This window comes from Siphateles boraxobius, unplaced genomic scaffold, assembly GCF_051911475.1.
Source record: "Siphateles boraxobius isolate OS27281-9 unplaced genomic scaffold, OSU_SipBor_1 41, whole genome shotgun sequence".
Taxonomy (NCBI): domain Eukaryota; kingdom Metazoa; phylum Chordata; class Actinopteri; order Cypriniformes; family Leuciscidae; genus Siphateles; species Siphateles boraxobius.
This window is the reverse complement of record NW_027509042.1, coordinates 10,223,242-10,239,422: the sequence shown is the minus strand read 5'-3', so window position 1 is coordinate 10,239,422 and position 16,181 is coordinate 10,223,242. Positions and strand designations below refer to the sequence as shown.

At 38.1% G+C, this 16,181-nt stretch overlaps 1 protein-coding gene across 3 annotated transcripts; it reads right to left on the bottom strand.

Moving 5' to 3' along the window:
• Positions 1–3,244: 3,244 nt before the first annotated feature.
• Positions 3,245–15,851, bottom strand: LOC143706408 (myosin heavy chain, fast skeletal muscle-like). 3 transcript variants are annotated; one of them, XM_077198279.1, is made up of 41 exons: positions 15,617–15,851; positions 15,360–15,413; positions 14,796–15,007; positions 14,558–14,701; positions 14,287–14,443; positions 14,143–14,170; positions 13,900–14,005; positions 13,708–13,800; positions 13,554–13,617; positions 13,368–13,466; positions 13,102–13,205; positions 12,836–12,974; positions 12,625–12,743; positions 12,375–12,524; positions 12,119–12,289; positions 11,706–12,012; positions 11,487–11,557; positions 11,319–11,406; positions 11,065–11,182; positions 10,228–10,351; positions 10,010–10,146; positions 9,669–9,924; positions 9,313–9,555; positions 9,056–9,232; positions 8,773–8,918; positions 8,558–8,648; positions 8,073–8,462; positions 7,855–7,981; positions 7,618–7,736; positions 7,338–7,534; positions 7,071–7,254; positions 6,818–6,983; positions 6,577–6,701; positions 6,181–6,489; positions 5,899–6,102; positions 5,689–5,814; positions 5,356–5,526; positions 5,163–5,267; positions 4,982–5,077; positions 4,753–4,884; positions 3,245–3,364 (listed from the first exon to the last, which is right to left on the bottom strand). In XM_077198279.1, the coding sequence occupies exons 3-41, from the start codon at positions 14,997–14,999 to the stop codon at positions 3,344–3,346; spliced, it is 5,808 nt and encodes a 1,935-aa protein (XP_077054394.1). In that variant the 5' UTR covers positions 15,000–15,007; positions 15,360–15,413; positions 15,617–15,851; the 3' UTR covers positions 3,245–3,343. The 3 variants fall into 3 exon arrangements, with proteins under 3 accessions (XP_077054394.1, XP_077054396.1, XP_077054397.1); XM_077198281.1 differs by lacking the exon at positions 15,360–15,413 and having other exon boundaries at positions 15,617–15,760; XM_077198282.1 differs by lacking the exon at positions 14,143–14,170 and having other exon boundaries at positions 13,900–14,033; positions 15,617–15,697.
• Positions 15,852–16,181: the final 330 nt, after the last annotated feature.

Sequence of the window (16,181 nt, the reverse complement as noted above, 5' to 3'; positions counted from 1 at the left end):
GTCGGCTACTCTGAAAAAAAGAAAAACACATAGAGCTCAATCTGGGCAAGCAAATAATCATTTATTGTGTAAATAACCATCATTTCTAAACAAACATTTCGTAAATACCTTACCTTTGGCTTATAGTCAGAAGTTACGCTGTTTGCGTAGATCACGCAGCACAGTGACAACCGCGCCCACTACGGTCACAGACTATGACGGTCACAGATTCTGGTGTAAACACGCGTGATTTTTTTTCCCAAACCACTTCAGCGGAAATCCCGCCCTGCAGCCGATTTCATTGGTTTAGGTTACAGTGACGGGTAGGTTTAGGGATCAGTGTTTGGTGTAGGCAATCAGTACAATGATTGACATGACCAATGAAAACTTTAGAATCGGCTGCAGGGCGGGATTTCCGCTGAAGTGGTTTGGGAAAAAAAATCACGCGCCTACGTCACCAACAACCCCTTACTCACGAACCACCCCAAACATCCAATAGGAAAATTCAACTGCAGTAGCCACCGTTCAACCTGAAGAGGGCAGCACACAGACGTTTTTACACCATATCCACCTTATACTGCTCTAAACAATGGGCGCCGCCATGACGACGACTCCGGTTGCCTACTTCCGGTTCGTACTGTATAAGCAGTGAGAGAATGAGTTCAGGCTCTACATGTGCTGTTGTTGGTTGTTTTAACAATTCAAAAAAGATAAAAAAAACTTTTTAGAAACTGGGTGCTTTGAGCATAAGATAACAAAGGAGAGAATGCCTATGTCCGGTTCGTATCAGCTACATTCAATACCAGAGAGTAGACGTTTTTGGTTAGCTGCGCTAAAACTGAAGCATCCAACGAAAAAGGTGTAATACGTTACCAGTAGGGATGGGCATTTCAAGCAAAAATAATATTCGAAGATCGCTGGGTATTATGCAATTAATATTCGAGAATCGCACCCCTCCATCACATCACGCACACATGCATGTAAAGGCTATAGGCTACACACCAGAGCACATGAGCAAAGCGGAGCAGTGTGATGCTTAAATATAAGTTAAACAAAAAAAACTAAACATACGTTTTATATTTAAGTTTCACAATATAATGTTTTTAAAAAAATTATTTCATCTATGTTGATTATATGAAAAGGGAACCGCATAAGATGAGTCAGATATGATCATAAGATGCCCAATATATCGGAAAACATTTGGAATGGCTCAGACATGATTTTGACCACTTATCAAGTTTTGTTTTGTAGAAAGCCTTTCTTTAAAGTGAATTTCGTTTAGTATAAATGGTATCTTCATTTTTATCAATGTTTTATCAACAAATTGCCTGGAATAATAAATAAGAAGCAAATAGTAGATATACAGGACAAGGAGGCGCGGGCGCGTGAACTACAGCGCGTCTTATTAATCAACTAAACTCAGCGTATAAGTTACTTGCCTCACATACATGATAAGTATATCTATAGAAAGCTTGAAATGTGTACTTTTAAACAAAATAATTAAAAACGAGCAGAAATGGGCTGCTCTCGGCTTATGTATATATAGGTTAATTGGTATGAAGTGTGCATTTCTCTCTAAAGAAGCGTTCACTACTGCGAAGATGGCGAGTCAGCATCATCAAATTTATCTTTGCAGTCGACACTTACAGAAAACACTAGTTATTAATAAACAATTCAAATGTTTAATGCATAATCATTACTTTTGCCGGGTTTTTTGTGGCAAGCTTATGTGTGCGTTGAGATGCAGAATAGGCAATATATTACGAAAACGCTCATTATGGTTTAGCATTCTCTCCCATATAGTATACATAACTTCCAACCCAACTTCAGTCGTGCACGGGCAGGGCCAGCCCTACTTATTTCACATATTTTCTAACCAGCACATCACTGCGGGCGTTCTGAGCAAGCAGCGCTTAATCTTCATAAAGCTTCGAACCGGAAAAGGAAAACCCTATGAATCAAACCCGCTATGAATCATGGGTAAATTCGCTAACCAGGAAAAAGGTTGATATTGTAGAATTATGACACTTTATACACAAATGTCAAAAAAGTTACTCGAATCAATGAAGAGTACTAATAAAGCCCCATTCTTACAGATCATTAACTAAAAAAAGTTGGTTTAGGGTTTAGTTACCCTTTAATGTTTTTACTTTTACGATGGTAACTTTTTAATAATGTGTCAGCTGACACCTTTCTCTTGTTGTATTGTGTTAGCTTAGCAAAATCGTCTGCTGAAGTATATTTCATATATTGATATCCATAGATCATAATAATCATATGCGTCTAACTCCTAACTACGGTTGCAGTCTATGTTGCAGACACGGTCAACTTGCCCACTCCAAATGAGGAATATATGTGTATGCCTATGTTGCTCATGCCCAACTCTACCAACGTTCGATTCGTGAATGAGCCGTTCTTTGGAGTCGAATCCAAATATAAAAAAACGTTTCTCATTTCAATGAGATTTTCAATTTTCAGTGAGTAGTTAGTTGTTGAACAGGTTCACAAACTGAACTTGGATAATCGTTCATGGGTCTTGAATCAACAACTACTCTTTGAAAATTGAAAACCTTATTGTAATGAGAAACGTCTTTTTGATTAAAATATTTAATGAACAGCAATGTTCAGCATCATGCTGGGATGTCTGACAATGTAATGACACAATTTCTCACAATAACAGAACAGACGGAAGCAGTTGTAGGCTACTGCAGCTACAGCTAAAGCGATTAGTAGCGCATAGCAACCCCTGGTGGCCAAAAACATCATCTCGTATTTAGTGGAGAGCTTGAATACAATAGGTTAAAAAAACATGAATTACTGCTTATTTCCTATGAAGTCGTGTTTCTGTCTTAATTTGGGAGGCTACAGTTCTTCTGAGAGTTCTATTAATGTGGCTTGATGATTGTGTGCTTCATTTGCTGGATGCTAATGCTAGACAGCTGTCATAAGCGTAGCTGTGCAGTTTTATTTATTAAAAGCAGGTTCAACTTCAAACCACTGTTTTTTACTAGGGTTTTCTGTGAGTCTATATGTCTTTCAATAGATCTTTCCATTTAGCATAAAGTTGGGATGTGTCCAATCACGTTCCCAGGTTGATCTGCACTTCCTCAAAAGCACATTTTATTGGAATCATGTAGAACCAGAAACGCTGCCTCACAAATTGTAATTTTTACAATTAGGGTTTTTTTAGTCATGAAAATGTTTAAAACAACATAGTCACAAATGTAACCATATATTTAAAACACACAAAAAACACAAAGACATATCAGATAATACGATGTTTTATTATTTACTGGTTCTTGTGGGCATTTTACAAATAATTTCATATGAATTCTTGTTTCTTTAGCTGTCTTTCTCAGAGGGTTCATTCCTCAGCTTCTTTTCCCTGGAAACATATAGAACATATATTTGCATAAACAAACGATAGATTTTGTATACAATGCTTATGCACAAATAATGAAGTTTAGGAATACCAACAGGGCCGGCCCTGGCCAATTTGCAGCCCTAGGCAAGATTTTACCTGGTGCCCCATGCATCACAGCCCATTTCACCCTGTCATTGTGTTCATGATTATTTATGTTTATTATTTATTTATATATATATATATATATATATACACACACATTACAGCCTAAACACAAATAGCAAGAGCATTACATCTAGCATTCAAGTCAAGTCCCATTTATTTTTATAGTGCTTTTTACAATATAGATTATTTTAAAGCAGATTTACAGCTTTACAGTTTTGTTGCGTTTATAATTTTGTTCAGTATATATAGCCGCTCTGGATAAAACAGTGATGTCATCGTCCAAATGTCATTCATGCACAAACTATTCATTGAGCGCTAGCAAAAGTGTTTGTTTTGCAGTTGATGGCAGCAATCTTCCACTAAACTATGGCACGTTTCATGTTTTCACCATGAAAGAAACTGCGAAATGTCTTCTTTAATGTTAATTTTACATAAAACGTTGCTACTTTTAATAAACCTGTAGCCTATATAAATATCATTAATAATTTTGGCAAATAAATCTAAAAAATGCCATATATCCCCTTCAAAACTGCACAACTGTAGACTAAAACATTAATTAATAAAAGTGATAGTGAATGCGTCAAAAAAAACTGACGTGATTGTTACAAATCACACTTTCTGGGGCCTCTGGAGAACTCAGAACAACTGTTAGCATAAAGTTTAAGGTAAAAATAACTGCCATTAAATTATATATCTTACTACTATGCAATTAGATAAACTGTTCATTCATTACATTACCTCTGTCTTTATCCCCTTTTATCCTCTTCTCTTCCGTTTGGCACTGTGTCTATTGCAGACTATAATGCTAATTTAAAATATGTCATGTAAATTTGGCCATCCGTCACAATCAGGTAACTTTCACCATGTCTAGACCTGGCTCGAGCTGCCAGGCCCGTTTCTACGGGGTGCTTGAGTGTGTTAAGTGCCCTCAAACGAAAGCAATGCTGTCTACATTGGATGCAGCGAGGGCGCTGGGTGGGGGAAGATTGATGCGCTTGACCGGAGTCGGGGGACTTAGTTTTTGTGGAGTTTTTTTGCTTTATTTTGTAGTATTTTTAATTGATGTTTTTAAAATAGTATTAGTAAAAAAAAATATATAAAAAAAATGCACTCGTTCACTCATTTTGGCGCCCCTATTGAGTGGCGCCCCTAGCATTTGCCTATTCCGCCTATGCCACGGGCCGGCCCTGAATACCAAAATGCATGTGCACAAATAATGAAACCAATAAAAGTGTGATATTTACCCTCCCTAGTTCACGGCTTTTAGTTCTCAGCTTGTTGACCTGAGACTCAGCAATGTCAGCTCTCTCTTGAGCCTCCTCCAGCTCATGCTGCACCTTCCTGAATCTGGTCAGGTGAGTGTTGGCCTGTTCCTCCTGTCAATGAAACGACACTTTTTTAGCTTCATCATATCCAGAATATTTTGGTGCAGATTAAATAGCATATCACTCATCAAAGTCTAAAATCACTCACAGCATCTTCACTCTGTCTCTTGTAGGCCTTGACTTTCAGTTGAAGTTTGTCCACAAGGTCTTGCAGTCTGATAATATTTTTCTTATCTTCTTCATTCTGAGTAAGATAAAAAAAAAATGTAGAAAGTATCTTAATTTGATAATTTACCATACCTATATACATATATTTGTTTGATAAGTACCTGATAAGTCAGTTCCTTCACTCGTCTTTCGTATTTGCGGACTCCTTTAATAGCATCAGCACTGCGTCTCTGTTCCGCCTCAACTTCGCCCTCCAGCTCACGAACCTGAAAAAGAGATTAACTAACATTATTCTTGACTTTATGCTTGTGATAAAGTAAGTGAATGTACTGTGTGTAATGTATAACCACATACTCTGGCCTCCAGTTTCTGGAGCTGCTTCTTTCCACCCTTCATGGCCAGACTCTCAGCCTCATCCAGACGGTGTTGCAGGTCTTTGACTGTAACCTCCAGATTCTTCTTCATCCTTTCAAGATGAGCACTCGTGTCCTGCTCTTTCTTCAGCTCCTCTGCCATCATGGCAGCCTGGAATCATTTTGTACTCGGTTACTTTGGTTAATAAGAATATGTTAATAATTAGTAGTCAACGGAAGGTTATAGAATGCACAATATGTGCAACTTAGTAGATACCTATCCTGCAAATAGTAGCAAACATTGCTAACTCATCAATGAACATTTTTCACTTACATCAGTTATTGCTTTCTTTGCCTTCTCTTCAGCATTTCGTGCTTCCTGGACCACATCTTCCATCTCACCTTGAATCTGAACAAGATCTGCTTCCAGCTTCTTTTTGGTGTTGATAAGACTGGTATTCTGAAGAAAATGTTTTTTTTTTAAAATGAGATTGTTTAGGAGTTATTCCTTCAAATATTTCCTAAAACAAATCATTCTTCTTACTTGGGAGTGTAAGAGAGTCACTCGCTCACTGGCATCCACCAGTTCCTGCTCGGCCACTTTGCGGCCTCTCTCGGTCTGCTCCAGAGCAACTCTCAGCTCCTCAATCTCAGCCTGCATCAGGGTGTTCCTGCGCTCTACCATGGCAACCTGCTCTCTCATGTCCTCTTGAACCCTCAGAGCATCATCAAGATGGAGCTGAGCATCCTGAAGCAAATAAGAGGCATTTAGATCTTCTGATCTAATTAGTCAGATAAAAAATACACCTTCTTTATTGGAACAAACCTTGAGTTGTCCCTGGACGTTCCTGAGCTGTTTCTGAGCTTCAGCAGCCTGGCGATTTGCATGGCTCAGCTGAATCTCCATTTCATTGAGGTCTCCTTCCATCTTCTTCTTGATTCTCAGGGCATCATTTCGGCTTCTGACTTCAGCTTCCAGAGTGCTCTGCATGGAATCAATGATTCTCTGGCTGTTTCGCTTGATCTGTTCAATCTCTTCATCCTTTTCAGCCAATTTCCGATCAATTTCTCCTTTAACTTGGTTCAGCTCAAGCTGAACACGAAGAATCTTGGATTCTTCATGCTCTAGGGTCGCCTGAAAATTTAGATTGTTTTTAGGGTATTGTTTGCTAGAACAGTGGAGATAATGGAAGAGTAAAAAACTTCAAGCCCCATGTGTTACCTCAGCTTCTTCAAGAGCGACCTGGATTTCAGATTTTTCAATTTCAGCGGTTTTCTTTCCTTTTTCCAGCTCATGAATAGTTTTTCCAGTTTCACCAAGCTGCTCAGTTAAATCTGAGATCTCCTCTGTATACACGAAGGGACACATGATTAACAAAGTGTTGAAACTTACTATTCTGGAGAAGATCTAACAAGCAAAAGAAAATTTCACTGACAATTCTGCAGTAAACCATTGTACGTACGCTGAAGGTTCTTGTTTTCCCTCTTTAGAGTCTCCAGCTGGTCCAAAGCCTCCTCATAAGAATTCTTCATTTTGAAAAGTTCTGTGCTAAGAGAACGAGCTTCCTTCAGGGATCCTTCCAGCTCTGCCTGACTCTCCTCATGCTTCTGCTTCCATTCTGCCAGGACCTTTATCACATAAAAATTTAACATTAGAAACCTATGGTGAGGTGCTTCACAAAAATATTATATGTAATTTAAATAATGTTGCTTTACCTTATCAAAGTTCCTTTGTTTCTTGTCAAGGTTGGCAGCCAAAGCATTAGCTCTCTCCACATCAATCATGAGATCCTCAACTTCATTTTGCAGTCGTTGCTTGGTCTTTTCCAAAGAGGCACATTTGGCATTCATTGCCTCAATGGACTCTTCAGCATCCTGCAAACGCTGAGCAAGCTTTTTCCTAGGGGGAAAAAATGAAATATTTGTCATTGCTACTACTTTATTTCAAGTTGTGAGAACATTTAAACAGAGGATTTCAATTACTTTGCTTCCTCAAGCTCTTCAGTACGCTGAATGGCATCAGTCTCATATTTGGTTCTCCACTGAGCCACGTCACTGTTGGCCTTTGACAAGCTGCGCTGAAGCTCAGATTTAGCCTCCTGTTCTTCTTCGTACTGCTCTCTGAGCAGATCACAGTCATGACGGGAAGATTGGACAGCATGTGCCAGGGCATTTTTGGCCTTTTAAACAATAAAAATGTTCCTGAGTTATTCAGGAGGTTCAGAACATAAGTTCATTCATTAAGAAAATGCTAATTCCTCACCTTCACTTCTTCTTCAATTTGCCTCTTCAGCTCTTCAATCTGCTGAGTGTAAGCCTGTTTACTTCGAGTCAGCTGAGAAACTAAAGACTCTTTCTCCTCTAAATGACGTCCCATTTCACCTAGAAATGATTTAATGATGATGGTCAATAAAGATGATTGTCTCAACAATAACTGCAATGTTGGATAGGTGTTTAAAGAGAATGTAATATTATCCCTTCTGTAAACAAAACTACTTACCATTTTCAGTTTGAAGTCTTGCCTTTTGAGCGCCTAGATCATTGATGTGGCGTACATGTTCATCATGCTTTGTCTTAAATTCGCTCAACTGATCTTCCAGTGTACGACACATCTTTTCAAGAATTGTCTGCCAAACACAAAGATTTTTTTGATGGATTTGTTTTTACACACAATACTGTGTTTCATGTACAATTGACCATAAATATGTTAATACTTGCCTTTGATTTGGCAACAGCCTCCATACTGCTTGACAAGTCATCAATCTCCATTTTAAGCTCACTTTTCTCTTTTTCTAGCTTCTGTTTCACACGCTGGAGGTTGTCGATCTGCTCTCCCAGCTCTGCCACAGTGTCAGCCTGCTTCTTGCGGAGTGCCGCAGCCGTTGCTTCATGCTGCAAGGTGGACTCCTCCAGATCACGACGTAGTTTCTGGAACTCAGCCTCACGTTTCTTGTTCATCTCAATCTGGACAGAAGTGGCGCCACCTGCTTCTTCAAGCCTCTCGCTGATGTCCTCAAGTTCCCTGGAGAGATCCGATCGCTGCTTCTCAACCTTAGCACGAGCGGCACGTTCTGCCTCGATTTCTTCCTCCAGCTCCTCAATGCGTGCCTGTGGTAGCAAAACGTTGATGAGTTACAGTTAATGTTACATTTAATACAATTTTTAAAAGTTTAAAAAAACGATAGCACTTTTTTTTAAGTGACCTGAAGTTCTTTTATCTTCTTCTGGTGCTGAACACCAAGAGATTGCTCATCTTCAATCCTGCTCAGAAATTGACTTGACTCAAAGTCCTTCCTGTTTTTTAAAAAAAAAGAAAAAAAGAAATGTTTTATGAGTTATAGTTATTCTGAAAGTGAACAAGGGATCTGGATTATTATCTCAAATTGTATAGGATAACAAAATGCTATTAGTTCCTCACTTTTTCAGCTTTTCTTCTAGTTGTTGCTTGTCATTCTCCAGATCCATTATGGATTCCTGGGAAAGTTTGAAATCACCCTCAAGCTTTCTCTTGGCTCTCTCAAGGTCCATACGGAGTTTCTTCTCCTGCTCTAGAGAACCTTCAAGCTGTTCGCAGATGTGAAAGATTAGGTGTTTTTTTAACCAAAGTATTACTTCCATGTTTTATGATTTCTGCTTCTTGTTGTAACAGTTACTAGACATGTGAGGACTAGTTGCACTAATCTGTTACATTTCAAACTCACGTCATCGACTTGCTGCTCAAGCTTTGCTTTGGCTTTCGTCAGAGTATTGACTTTGTCCTCCTCTGCCTGAAGATCATCAAGAGTCTGTTGATGTGCCTCTTGGAGGGCTTTCTTCTCCTTAGTCAGCTTGACAATAATCTCATCTTGAGATGTCATTTCTTCAGTAAGGTTTTTAACCTAGGAGACAAATTTATTTGAATGACTGCAACCTGAGTAAAAGATCAAGATTACCAGAACCTTTTTCTCAAGATATTAACCTTGTTTTCAGTGGCATGTTTCTCCTTCTCTACTTTGGCCAAGGTAAGCTCTAAATCATCAATGTCTTTCTTCAGCTCAGAGCACTCGTCCTCTAGTTTTCTCTTCTTGGCTGTCAGTTCAGCATTGATTTCTTCCTCATCCTCTAATCTTTCAGTTGTCTCTTTAAGTTTCGCCTCAAGCTGGATCTTGCTTTTGATGAGTCCTTCACATCTCTCTTCAGCATCAGAAAGGTTTTCTGTTTCCTGTTGATTAGAAAATCATTTGTTGTTATTTTTGTTTTAAATTGTGTATGTATTATTTTATGAAGATGAATTGCTTATTTGTGATCTTTTCAGGAATCTGCTGAAAAACTCACAGATGCCACTTGTAACTGCAGGTCATTTTTCTCCTGCAACAGAGAAACCATTTTTTCCTCCAGCTCCTTCTTCTTGGCAAGTGCCTTTGCTAGATCCTCCTTCATTTTTTCAAAATTCTCTTTCATGGCTGCCATTTCCTTCTCAGTTTCTGCACTCTTCAGGAGAGGCTTGATCTTAAAATACAGCTTCATCCATGGCCAGTGTTTCACATTCATGAATGAGCGGATGTTGTACTGGATGCTGTAGATGGACTCTCTGTATAATCAGAAGAAATGGTCAGATCCTCTGTGTGAATATGAAGTGTTACCCCCTACCGAATAATTTGAATGCAAAAACATACCTTCTCTCCATCATTTTGACAAACTCTTTTCTCATAACATATCCCCTGCAAAGTGCTTGAGTCATAGTCACAAGGATAACAAGTTTTTCATCTCGCATCTCCTCAAGGGTTCCAAGCAAACCAGCTTTAAAGAACACCTATCGCAAGTAATTGATAAAGCAATTATGCACTATTATTTAATATTTACATAATAAGTCAGGTGCTTTGATAGTGTGTACCTTGGTGTGTCCAAACTTGTATTGGGTATGATCCACATCAATAGAGCCAAGAAGCTTCTCTGAAGCCTTCTTATTGTCAATGAACTGACCCTCTGGGATGACACTAGCATTCAGTACTTTGTATCTAAAGAAAAGACATTCAAAATGTAATTTTTTTTAAACCTTGAATTAATGCAATAATGCAGTTTCAGAATGATGTTGAACTGAAATTTGCACCTGGATGATACATTACACGAAGTACTAAGAGAGGACACCGATCTCATTCAATATTGTGTACACATGTATTTTTACGTAATATCTGTACGTAATGTATTTGTGTGAGAGTAAGATGACTTGTTTTGTGCAAATTAATAGTTGTGGGAACATGCTCCACATTTAGAATAATCCAGATTCACAAACATTAGCACAAGGTGTTGTGCGTTTTGCATGAGAACACTTTCCGTGCACATAAATTGACAAATAGTATTAAAGTATTTTAAATAGTAAATGAGCCATAATATTCATTAGCATGTTTTATTTGTCAAAAGACAATTAATATATTATTCAAAACACATGTACATAGTAGTGACATGTGAAGGCCAAGTATGATAACCCATACTCAGCATTTGTCCTCTATATTTAACCAATTTAAGTTAGTGCACACACATTAGGAGCAGTGAGTAATGAACACACACACTGCAAACCGTGACCCACCCATTAGGAGCAGTGGTCAGCCATTATGCTGTGGTGCCCGGGGAGTGATTAGCGATTAGGGAATCTAACCAGCAACCTTTGGATTACCAGTCGGATTCGCTAACCATTAGCCCACAACTGCCCCTCATGTACATAATGAAATACCTCTGCTTAAAGTCACCATAGAGGATTCTGCTTGGAAAACCCTTTCTGCAGATTCTGATTCCTTCCAGTACACCATTACAGCGCAACTGGTGAATCACCAGAAAGTTCTCCATAAGACCTAAAAAATAAAAACAGTTAAAAACATAGGTTTTAAGAGAAGTAGTTGTTCATGTTTATTTTAACATAGAGTCACATCATTAAATATTTCACATGCTTTTCAGTATCCTAACATGGATGTGCAAAAAAATATTGACCTGGAGTCTTTGACTCATTTGGAATCAAGCAACGCACAAAATGAGGATGAGTGCTTCTCAGGTTGGTCATCAGTTTGCCCAAGTTCTCCTGTTGGTTAAAGAATAAACAGATAAGCTATCATCCAGTACACCTTTGATGCAAAGTGTAAAATGGAACCATATCTTTACCCGGAACAAAGCAGACACAGTCTGGAAGGAGCCGCCCTTCTTTTTGCCACCCTTTTTGCCACCAGATTCAGCTGTTGATAAAGCAATATTGTAGAGTATTCTCTGGTAAACAATACCATGTACAGAATCAAAAAAAGAGTTTATTTCTTAACAAAACTCTTTGTTTTTCTTTTTCATCCTAAAATTTCAATTATAAATGTGTGCTTTTGTTTTGCAGACCTTCAGCTGAAGCATGAGCAGCATAAAGATGAGCCAACAGTTTCATTGAAGACTTCTGGTACAACTGAACCACAGAGTCATTTAGAGGGTCCTTGTTTTTATCCAGCCAGCCTGTGATGTTGTAATCCACAGTTCCAGCATAGTGCACCAAGGAGAAGTGGGCCTCAGCTTTGCCTTTGGCCGGTTTTGGCTTCTGGAAGGATTGAGTTTTACCAAGATGCTGGTCATGCAGCTTGTTCTTGAAGGTCATGTCTGTTGCTTTGGGGAACATACACTCCTCCTCAAGGATGGAGAAAATACCCATTGGCTGTAAGAAAAGCACATTTCTTTGAGAAAAGACAAGAGTTCAAACCTTAGAATGTTATGTTATAAAAACAGAAAGCACTATATGTCCTAAAAGTGAATTTTTTTACCTTCTCAATAAGCTCAATGCAGGCGGCCAAATCCATACCGAAGTCAATGAACTCCCACTCAATACCTTCTTTCTTGTATTCCTCTTGTTCCAGCACAAACATGTGGTGGTTGAAAAACTGTTGCAGTTTCTCATTGGTGAAATTAATGCACAGCTGCTCCAGGCTGTTATACTGTAATTAATATAAATTCAGCACCCGAACCAAGAAGCAAAACCTAAAGCATCAGATACTTTTTTATTTTATTTTATTAACTTACATCAAAGATTTCAAACCCAGCAATGTCAAGCACTCCGATGAAGAACTGTCTAGCCTGCCTGGTGTCCAGCATCTCATTGATTCGCACAACCATCCACAAGAACATTTTCTCATAGACTGATTTGCACAGAGCCATGGCTGAATTATTCACCTAATTTGAAAAAAGAATTCTGTTGTATACCATTTCATTTTTATTCATAAAACTTTATTGATGTAGCATACATAAATGATGCATTTTTAAATGCAAATACCTGAGGAACAGTTTGACCTTTGGTCACATATTCATTCCCGACCTTCACTCTGGGATAACACAAAGCTTTCAGCATGTCAGCAGAGTTCAGTCCCATGAGGTAAGCGATTTTATCAGCCACTGGAAGAAATATTTCAAGAAAATTACTTATATTTGTCCAAATTGTTGCAATATATGGATGTTTCTATAGATTAATTAAATTGAAATCACACCCTCATTTCCATCAGGCTCGGCCTGCTCCTCCCTCTGCTTCTGCTTGAACTTCATGTTCCCATGATGCATCACAGCTCCTGTCAGCTTGTAGATGCCCATTTTCTCCTCAGCCGTGAAGCCCAGAATATCAATGGATGTCTGCAAGTCAAAAACAATCAAATGTGTATATAACATATTTAACAAAGTGTATCGGTGATAAACTAAGTATACATTCATATGATTATGCATAAAATGTTAAGTGCTCAAACATTTGACTTCCTCTTACATCAGTTGCAACGAACTCTTCCACATCATCGATGCTCTTGACTGTAATCTGACCATGACTGATCATGGGATAGTCGTATGGGTTAGTGGTGATCAGAAGAGCCTCTGCAGGAGGATTATAAATTTAAAAAAAGGTCTTTATACTGCAAAAAAATATCACAATATCTGTTCTTGCAGTCTTTGGAAAAACTGTATTAAATTCTTATTATATATTGAAAAATATGATCCTAATGTATCCATAATGTAACATTATGTCCAGTTTTTTACCCAGCAGTTCTGGCTTATGACCAGTGCAGAGCTGGTAGAAGATGTGGTAGCTTCTCTCAGCAGACAACTGGTAAGTTACCCTGGACTTTTCCAGCAGATCTACGGATGAGTAGCATGATTATTCAAAGGATAAAATAAATGTCTGTAATATCAGTCAGTTTTAATTTATAAGAATGAAGGACTCACAAGTTTCAATATCAGCTGAGGCCAGTTTTCCAGTTGAGCCAAAATGAATTCGGATGAATTTACCCTGAAGATTTTCAAACAAATAAAAAAAATAAAAAAAATTGTTTCAAAATTAAAACACACAGTGGAGCGATGTAGTTGACTCAGAACTCACAAAGCGGGAAGAGTTGTCATTCCTCACAGTCTTGGCATTTCCATAGGCTTCCAGCAAGGGGTTGGCTGCAATGATTTGATCCTCCAGCGACCCCTGATGTGTACAGAATGTGGCAGACATACCAGTCAAATAAGTGTTCTACGGATTTGCTCCATCCTTATTATCATTTTGGCAAACAAAAACAATATATACCTGCATTTTTCCAGGCTCTACCTTCTTTTGTCCAGATACAGCGATTGTCGCAAAGTACTGGATGACACGTTTGGTGTTGACAGTCTTTCCTGCACCAGATTCTCCACTGAAAATATGATACAATATATTATAATCTAATATTCTGTATAAATATATATCGTAATAGTAAATAAAATATATATAATATGTTTCAGCATTTTTATCACACAATACCAATGTTCAGTTTGTGATGAAAATACTTACGTAATCAAGATAGATTGGTTCTCACGATCTACAAAAATGTAGAAAGCCATTTATTACATTCAAAATAGCATATTTAAGATCTTTTTACAATCTTAGCCAATATACCTCAGCTGCATTCAAAATAATAAACATTATTTTTCATACCAGTGAGCATGAACTGATAGGCATTGTCAGAGATGGAGAAGATGTGAGGTGGGGCTTCAATTCTTTTTTTGCCCCTGTAGGCTGACACGACTACAGAATCGTACACTGGGAGCCACTTGTAGGGGTTCACAGTGACACAGAACAACCCAGAGTAGGTCTGCAAGACAGTAATGTTCTTTTACTTACTAGATATAAACATTGCATTGATTTACAAGTAAAACTGTACAATGTGTTTGAAGCAGATTAACACTAAAGATTTTTGATTACTTACGTAGATCATCCATGCTGCATAACGCTCTTTGAGGTTGTACAGCACAGTGGGTTCATTGAGGTGGGTCATCATAGCCATGTCCTCGATCTTATCAAACTTGGGGGGATTCATTGGATAAATTTCATCCTCCTTCACTGTGATGGTCTGGAGGGAGAGTCATGTGACTTATGAAATGTTATAATGCAGATGCCTTTCAAAATTATTTGACAAATTCGATCTGAATATCTCCTATACCCACTTTGTTACACAGAGTTTGCACCGTTGCTTTGCCACCCTCTCGACTCTTGAGGACCCCTTTGAGGTACATCTCCTTGGGTTCAGCAACAAAAAAGGCAGTTTTGGCATCAAATGGCTTATTTTGAGCTTCCAGTCGTTCCTTCTCCGGCTTGCGAAGGTAAACGGCCGCAGGGCCGAAACTCTCCATTTCTGGATCTCCACTCATGTTGGCGTCTTACAGAAAAACAACCAATTATTTGTCATGCAAGTTAGCAATCGTAAAGAACATTTATATTTATACATGTGTGGCATCACCCTTTAACATTAGACTTAAGTGTGAAATAACCCAGTACTTCATGTACTTGGTTGATTATCTTGTCACCCGATTCTCAAGATTTCTACAGTATAGAATCATGTAGACTAACATAACTTCATATTTAGGTAATGTGGTTGAGAAAAACTAAATCTCATCTGTTACAAAAAGAAGTTTAAGTTAAGCATGAATTTTCACAAGGAACATAAGAAATATCAATTTCTCATAATGTTTAGTAGTTACAGTTCTTTTAAAAGATGGTGCCATGTTTACCTTTGTCTTGCTCTAACTCTTAGGATTTGATGTTGATGTTGTAATTCACCACCTCTGTGTATTGTTAAGAAAAACAAATAATTTTTTGTCGGTTGAAACTTTATAGCTTGCCCAAAATTTAAAATAAGTAGTCCAGTCTTAAAATTAGTATAGGAGCACAATGTTATAAAATGTAACAAAAAGCCTAAAATATCACTAAAAAGTAAGTAAAAAAGGAAAAGCAGAGCTGCTTTGTGACTTAGCGTTCAGACACTCACCTTAGATGTGTAGTTGTGAGCCCTGGGAGGAGTTGGGAAAGCCCTCTTTTATACTTGGGTGCGAGTGTCCTGTCACCAGATTTCAGCATTTCATTTTTGGTCATGAGTCCTGTTTGCCCACTTCCATTTGTCCCCTTCAGCAGCATCACTGTATTATTTTTGTCTCTTGAAATGAGAAGTTCCTAGATGGTTTTATCTCTTCAAACTGTTATTGTCTAGTACAGTACTGAGGGGAGCTTTTTTAGGCCCTTTCCAGAGTTTAAATGTGACTCTTATGGTAACTGTTATGAATTACCTGTCATTACTGGTATTGTTATGCATAGAAATGGATTAATTTGGAATTATGGGTCTGGAGTGGTAATAAATTGTTACTTTTGTTACATTGTTACAACTTTTTTCAAAGAATTCAGAAGATATAAATAAGGAGAGCAAATGAATAACCGTATCCCTAGATACTTGTAAATCCTTCTTATGAATATTTTGTACATATATGTAGGATAATATCTGACAATAACAAGTCATCCACCTCGTTGTGGAGAAGACATCAAATGTCACTGGTATAAGG